The sequence below is a fragment of the Bidens hawaiensis genome, unplaced genomic scaffold, assembly GCF_021521415.1.
Source record: "Bidens hawaiensis isolate Kalapana, Puna unplaced genomic scaffold, B.hawaiensis_p1.1 tig00026608_1, whole genome shotgun sequence".
Taxonomy (NCBI): Eukaryota; Viridiplantae; Streptophyta; class Magnoliopsida; order Asterales; family Asteraceae; genus Bidens; species Bidens hawaiensis.
This window is the reverse complement of record NW_027494276.1, coordinates 69231-77217: the sequence shown is the minus strand read 5'-3', so window position 1 is coordinate 77217 and position 7987 is coordinate 69231. Positions and strand designations below refer to the sequence as shown.

At 36.2% G+C, this 7987-nt stretch overlaps 1 protein-coding gene across 1 annotated transcript; it reads left to right on the top strand.

Annotated features, from left to right (window-relative positions):
- Positions 1 to 902: 902 nt before the first annotated feature.
- On the top strand, positions 903 to 7128 carry LOC143573661 (uncharacterized). The gene is made up of 20 exons (XM_077058477.1): positions 903 to 2152; positions 2393 to 2596; positions 2664 to 2768; positions 2904 to 2969; positions 3060 to 3224; positions 3305 to 3379; positions 3457 to 3608; positions 3687 to 3822; positions 3894 to 3963; positions 4044 to 4171; positions 4290 to 4346; positions 4439 to 4621; positions 4766 to 4858; positions 4964 to 5049; positions 5456 to 5522; positions 5606 to 5672; positions 5750 to 5886; positions 5973 to 6064; positions 6177 to 6243; positions 6739 to 7128. Exons 1-20 carry the CDS (start codon positions 920 to 922, stop codon positions 6901 to 6903), a joined length of 3348 nt encoding a protein of 1115 aa, XP_076914592.1. The 5' UTR covers positions 903 to 919; the 3' UTR covers positions 6904 to 7128.
- The last annotated feature ends 859 nt before the right edge of the window (positions 7129 to 7987 follow it).

Here is a 7987-nt window from a genome sequence, read left to right as displayed (position 1 = left end):
ATTCCCTATCTCTTTATTTGTCTATATCCATATCTATGCGCCGCACCCACACACACTTCCGTAAACTAGTTAAGTATTTAATAAATTATAAACAAAAGTTGAGTCCAAATCAAACTTGTACTTAAGAAATCAAAGCTCAAAACGGTTAGATAGCCGGAAATCCCTTAAGTTAAATGACCAACAAAGCTCGACTACATAGGCACATCGACTGGCGAAAAACGACCTACACTAGCGATTGTAAACAACATTTATGACCCGACCTGTCATCAACTTAAGAAGAAACCCGTTGTCAGAAGAACCAACCTAGTAAAATAAGTTAGACTTAAAAAATTAAAGAACTAACTGACTCATCAGGCGAGCCCACTTCCTTCCTGTTAAGTATTGTTTACTCAATTCAACTTATTCCAATATATATCATTATATAGTTTTTTTTTAAATATCAACCAAATTTTATGTAACATAAAATGTTTTAATCATGATGTCAAACTAAAATAAACATATATTAAAAGTTATCAAAAGTTACTTTAATCATAGAAAACCAAACCAACATTAAGTTTAATTTAAACTTTCAAACTTGAAAGTTAATGCATTTCTAAACTTTCACTTTCACTTTCACTTTTACTTTTAACCTTTTGTTGTTTCACACTCTCACTCATAACAATAATAATAATAATAATAATAATAATAATAATAATAATGACATTGGATTCCACAGCCCACCCATCATCCTTTTGGGTTCTGCTTCAGCCCTAAAAGACAAACCACTTTATTGGGCTCAGTATCCATCCATCTCCTTTTGCTGACGTCACCTCCCACAATCCCACCCATTTTCATTTTCCCTCCTCCTCTTCTGTCTCTCTCTCTCTCCTAGTATAACTCCCGATCATCACCGTTACCGTTACCGTTACTGTTTCCGTCAATGGATCCTCACCTCCATCACCCGCAACTAACGGCGATCCTCGGCTCCGATCCGGCGCCGTTTGAGTCGTTAATCTCTCATTTAATGGCGCCATCAAACGAGCAACGATCACAAGCGGAGTTAGTATTCAATCTATGCAAGCAAACGGATGCTAACACGCTAATACTCAAACTCGCTCAGTTGTTGCAGTTATCGCCGCACGTGGAGGCACGTGCCATGTCAGCAATTCTGTTACGGAAGCAGTTGACTCAGGATGACTCGCTTGTGTGGAACTCGTTAACTCAGTCGACTCAGTCCACGGTTAAATCTGTTTTAATTAGTTGTCTACAGAATGAAGAGGCGAAAACAGTAATTAAGAAGTTATGTGATACTGTTTCCGAATTGGCTTCGAGTTTATTATTATTAGATAACGGATTAGATAACGGTTGGCCTGAGGTTTTACCGTTTGTGTTTAAATGTGTTTCGTGTGATGAGTTTAAGCTTCAGGAAACCGCATTTTTAATATTAGCTCAGTTAGCGGTAAACGTAGGGGATGTGTTGGTTCCGTATATTAAGGACCTGCACGGGGTGTTTTTACACAGTTTGAATATGTCGAGGAGCGCGGATGTGCGAATCGCGGCGTTGTGTGCGGTTGTTAATTTTATCCAGTGTTTATCGAGTGCGGACCGGGGCCGGTTTCAGGATTTGCTTCCGGCGATGATGCGGACATTGACGGAATCGTTGAATGGCGGTCGGGAGGCGACGGCTCAAGAGGCGTTGGAGTTGTTGATTGAGTTGGCGGGGACGGAACCGAGGTTTTTGAGGAGGCAGATTGTGGAAGTGGTGGGGGCGATGCTGCAGGTTGCAGAGGCGGAGAGTTTGGAAGAGGGGACGAGGCATTTGGCGATTGAGTTTGTGGTTACGCTTGCGGAGGCGAGGGAACGGGCGCCCGGGATGATGAGGAAGTTGCCGCAGTTTGTTAGTAGGTTGTTTGGGATTTTGATGGGGATGTTGTTGGATATTGAGGATGAACCTGCTTGGCATACTGCGGAGAGTGAGGACGAGGATGTTGGGGAGTCGAGTAATTATAGTTTTGGGCAGGAGTGTTTGGATCGGTTGGCGATTGCTTTGGGTGGGAACACGATTGTTCCTGTTGCGTCTGAGTTGTTGCCTGCGTATTTGGCTGCACCGGAGTGGGGGAAACATAATGCTGCTCTCGTTGCTCTTGCACAGATCGCTGAAGGATGCTCGAAGGTAGCCCGATATTACTTTGATAGTTATTATGTAAATGATGCAGCTTTTGTTTTTGAATTTGTTTCAAAACATATGAAACCTTATCATACTGAAAGATCTATTAGACAATCTCATTGATGTGAATGTTAGGACTTGAGAGAAAGTTTTACTTGTACATGGTTTCTTTTGTTTGGGCTTGTGTTTATCCAGCAAAATAATTACTATGGTTGTGAGTTGTGACCTTGTCATTGGCTTCTGTAGGTGATGATAAAAAATTTGGAACAAGTGGTGACAATGGTTTTAAATTCATTTCAAGATCCTCACCCACGGGTGAGATGGGCAGCTATTAATGCCATTGGGCAGTTATCTACGGATTTGGGTCCGGATTTGCAAGTTCAGTTCCACCAGCGGGTGCTGCCAGCACTAGCTTTAGCAATGGATGATTTCCAGAATCCCCGAGTTCAGGTTAGTATTGAAGTTTACGGGTTCATGTTAGTGGTCCACGGTGGATTCTGACTACTTGCTTTTGCAGGCACATGCTGCTTCAGCTGTGTTAAATTTCAGTGAGAATTGCACACCTGATATTTTGACACCTTACCTAGATGGAATAGTGAGCAAACTGCTTGTACTGCTACAGGTAAAGCTTCTTAAGGAAAAGAACAATACATATAAACAGAATAATATTGCTTATCATTTATCTAATAATTATATATCTTTTATTCATAGATCAGTTTTACAACTTGTTCATGATTGTTTCTTTATTCTTATGCAGAATGGTAAACAAATGGTACAAGAAGGGGCCTTGACTGCTTTAGCATCAGTTGCTGATTCATCGCAGGCAAGCCAACACAATCATAATCAAAATATATCCCACTACAGTTAGTTGTATTCTTCAAATGCTTAATTTGGGTGTTTGGTTCATTAATAGGAATACTTCCAGAAGTACTATGATGCAGTTATGCCATACTTGAAAGCTATATTAGTGAATGCAAATGACAAAGCTAATCGTATGCTTCGAGCCAAAGCCATGGAATGCATTAGTCTTGTTGGAATGGCGGTTGGAAAGGAAAAATTCAGAAATGATGCTAAGCAGGTAACTTTGTATCTTAACGAAAAGTTAGTAATTTCTAAGATTTTAATAATCATTTAAATGGCTGCTGATTGTTTATTTAGGTGATGGAGGTTCTTATGTCTTTGCAAGGATCTCAAATGGAGACCGATGATCCTACCACAAGTTATATGCTTCAAGTAAGTTTTATTTTAATAGAAAACATATGAGATATCTATTTTTTTATATTCTTAACTGTGTCTGTGTGGCTTTGTAGGCTTGGGCCAGATTATGCAAGTGTTTGGGGCAGGATTTTCTTCCTTACATGAGTGTAGTTATGCCTCCTTTGCTTCAGTCTGCCCAACTTAAACCTGATGTGGTTATCACATCTGCTGATTCAGATAATGAAATTGATTCTGATGATGAAAGGTATCATTTGTAATTAGTTAAACGACTTTAAAATTGGTTATGGACATATCTAATTGTATATTATTTTTAATCGTACAGTATGGAGACCATCACACTTGGTGATAAAAGAATAGGGATCAAAACTAGTGTACTCGAGGAGAAAGCTACAGCTTGCAACATGTTGTGTTGTTATGCAGAAGAGTTAAAGGAGGGTTTCTATCCGTGGATCGACCAGGTATCTCTTCACACACTATTTTTATTAACAAATATATCATTCTAATATTTATTAATATATACTTTCACCAGGTTGCCCCAATATTAGTGCCACTTCTCAAATTTTATTTTCATGAAGAAGTTAGAAAAGCAGCCGTTTCAGGTTTGGATGCCATTGTTTTTTGCTAATTGTGTATTCAAGGGTTAATTAGTATTTATTTCTTTATTTTTATCCTGTTTCAGTCATGCCTGAGCTTCTGCGCTCCGCAAAATTAGCTATAGAGAAAGGACTTGCTCAGGGTCGTGATGGGTCTTATATAAAACAGCTGTCTGACTACATAGTTCCATCACTAGTGGAAGCTTTACATAAGGTTATAGTGCTATTATATATAAACTAAATAAGGTTAACCTGTTTTAGTATTTTCTGTTTTCTGGTAAAGATAAATGCTTATCATATTGGTTGTAACTGTCCGATATTATATGTTTCAGGAGCCTGATACCGAAATTTGTGCAAATATGTTAGATGCTTTGAATGAATGCCTACGTGTAAGTCAATTATTGTGTTAAAACTGTTTCTTTTCTGGTATAAATGCTTTTTTCATTAATTTTTATTAAATAATTTTGACAATTTCTTTCAGATCTCTGCACCACTTCTAGATGAAAAGCAGGTGAGAAGCATTGTGGATGAGTTAAAGCATGTAATCATTGCCAGTTCAAGCAGAAAAAAAGAACGCGCCGAAAGGACCAATGCTGAAGATTTTGATGCTGAAGAAGGGGAGATACTTCGAGAGGAAAATGAGCAAGAAGAAGTCTTTGACCAAGTTTGACCACTTCCCTTTTAGCAATATTTGATTTTTATCCTTTAGATCTAAGCATAACCCATTGAAATTTATAATCTGTAGCAAAACATAGCTTTTGTAACTCATATAAACTCTGTTTTTTTGACTCTGTGTTCTTCTGGACAGGTTGGTGAACTCGTGGGGACTTTAGTAAAAACATTTAAAGCCTCTTTCTTGCCTTTCTTCGATGAGCTGTCATCTTATTTAATGCCTATGTTGGTAAGTAGTTAACGTTTGTTATCCAGCTTGATGAACTCCATGTTAATTAATTCTATTTGTTTCTTTTTTAATTAAATATTTATGCGCTCTTTTACTTGATTGAAGGGAAAGGATAAATCATCTGAAGAGAGAAGAATTGCTATTTGCATATTTGATGATGTTGCTGAGCAGGGCCGTGAATCAGCTTTAAAGTATTAACTACTTCTCATAATTTGCTTTATAGTGGCAAAATTGGTGGGTTGGGTTACATGCCAAATGGGTTTGGTTCAAAACGGGTTAACTAATCATTATTATAAATTATACTTTCAAATTGTCAAAGATGATATACAAATATATTCGTCTTGATAATAATTAACATGTCTTGTGTGTTGAAATACCCTTTGAACGACTTTCAACCTGTTTTGACCCGTTTTCTTTTCAAGTTTTTATTTTAATTTAACCCGTTTGCCCATTACTGATTCATCATAATTGAATTGACCCAATGTAAATGGGTTGAAATTGTTGTTTCAAATTAACTTTTAAGAATACCTGTCGTTAATGATTTAATTCATTATTATCCAGTGTAACATATATTTTGCTATTTAATTCACAAACCAGGTATTATGATACATATATTCCATTCCTACTTGAAGCATGCAACGATGAAAATTCGGATGTCCGACAGGTCAGCTTGATGATCATCCCAAATTTCGGGTCTAGTTGTTTATTTACGAATTTACCCTTAGTTCTTATGGATGTAATTTTCAGGCAGCTGTATATGGTCTTGGTGTGTGTGCAGAACATGGAGGTTCTGTTATAAAACCCCTTATTGGAGGTAAAGTAGATATCACACGAAGCAAACGTCATGCATTCTAGATTTTGATTATTTGACTTTTGTGTTGGCTTTTTCAGAGGTCCTTTCAAGGATAAATTTTGTTATAAGGCATTCCAATGCTCTCCAACCCGATAATGTGATGGCATACGATAGCGCTGTTTCTGCTCTAGGGAAAGTATGCCATTTTCATCGTGACAGTATTGATTCTGCTCAGGTATTTTTGACATTTTGCTCATCTCATTTTTAAATTTTGTTTATATTTAATTTGGTTTTAAATAAACATCTTTTATTGTTTGGCAGGTTATTCCTTCATGGTTAAGTTGTTTACCATTAAAAGAAGACCTTGTTGAGGCTAAAGCTGTTCATGACCTTCTTTGTTCTATGGTCGAAAGGTTACAAATTACAATCTTCTAAACTGTTTTTATTTGAAGATTTGGATTATTAATATAATAATAATGCTGTTTTTATGATTATAATTAACTTATTTTTAATTATATATAACAGGTCAGCAACAGAACTCTTGGGCCCCAACAATCAGTATCTGCCTAAACTTGTTTCCATTTTTGCCGAGGTTAGTTCACTTGTTACACGTCAAACACTAAATAGTGGAACTAAAACTTTATTAATCGGATAAATGCCATAAATAACCAACATACTTTCTTTGCATTGTAAAGCCCCTAAACTTGTTAAAAGTACACACGGAGTTCCTAAACTTGTCAAAAATACATGCACTTATGATAAAAATTAAATAATAACTTGTTAACTCTTAAATGGTTAAAAATAATAACAATTTTGCACAAATAAAATTATAGTAATTTATTATCATTTTAGTTTATAAGTCACTGTTTATAGTTTTTCTTCACAAGTGCATGCATTTCGTAAATAAAGATTAGGGATTCTAATATATCAAAATAGGGTTAAGACACTTTTTTCAGTGTGTTTTTGACAAGTTTCGGGACTTCATGTATAAAAGTTAGCTTTGAGCAGCTTTTTGTGTAATATAAGAAATGATGTTGGTTTTTTTATAGTATTATAACTTATTATCGATTGATTCGTTGTGGTTTAGATTTTATGTGCCGGGAAGGACCTTGCCTCTGAGCAAACCATAAATCGCATAATCAATCTTTTGAGACAGCTTCAACAGACAGTACCACCTGCCACATTGGCTTCAACATGGTCAACGCTACAGCCTCAGCAACAACTTGCATTGCAATCCATTTTATCATCATAACATCATCATCATGATCACATATCTTTTTGCTATGACGCGTTATTTCCGTTCATTTTTGTGTGGCAACCATGAATGGGATGTTTAGTCGAGTGTGAAGTATGTTGAGAGTGTAATTTTTTGGTTATTATTATGTCTATATTAGAGTTTGAAAGATTTGTAGGTTTGTGGATTGTGAATTTGTGATTAGTATGCAGGACAAGTCAACTAGTGAAGTTTTGGTCATCTTTCTTTACTTATTTGTATCTTATTTACTTTTTTTTTTTACCAAACTTATTAGTTTTGAACTTGTTCAATATTAAGTTTCAGTGAAATATGAGGTAAATGCTATTCATCCACCAAAAGTCTCATGGTCATTAAAATTAAATGCATTCTAAATGCTATATAGGTCGTAGCAAAGGTTGCACTTTGACATAATTTTTTAGCAATGCCAACCTATTGATCCGTCATTTTGATCCTAAGCATCATCACCGGTCACTGGACTGACCCAACAAAAACTGACTGACTCGAGACTGAAAATTAGGAAAAAGTAAAACTAATGAGTGGACCGCGACCACCTATGGCCTATGCCCCATTTGGTTTATATTGGTCCTGATTTGTATTGGTCCCGGTTCTGATTATATGAGACCGATTTAAAAGCGGTAACAGAGGTGAAAATGAAACCGAGGATGAAGACGAAGAGGAGTCGTTAGATGAAAACGAACTTGAAAAAAGACGAAGATGTAGACGAAGGCGAAGAAGAGTAGTATTTATGTAATTTTCATATTTATTTACAATTATATTGTAGTTTTTCATTTTATATTGTTTAATTACATTAAAAAATTAGAAAGACAATAGCAAAATAATAATTGAGTAATGATTGGAGGACAGTTTTACCACGAAATAACTTTTGCAAACTCGTCATTGCCAACTGGGAAGCTATGCATAAAAAAACGTCATTATGTGTTTAGTTACCACTACACATGGTCTAATAAACAAGAAGTTTGATGCCGCAAGGTCTATAATTGGGCCAAGTTACGGACTGCTATTGACCACATCATTATTTTAGTTTTTGTATATGTTGGCCGGCCACATCAAGTTTAAATAT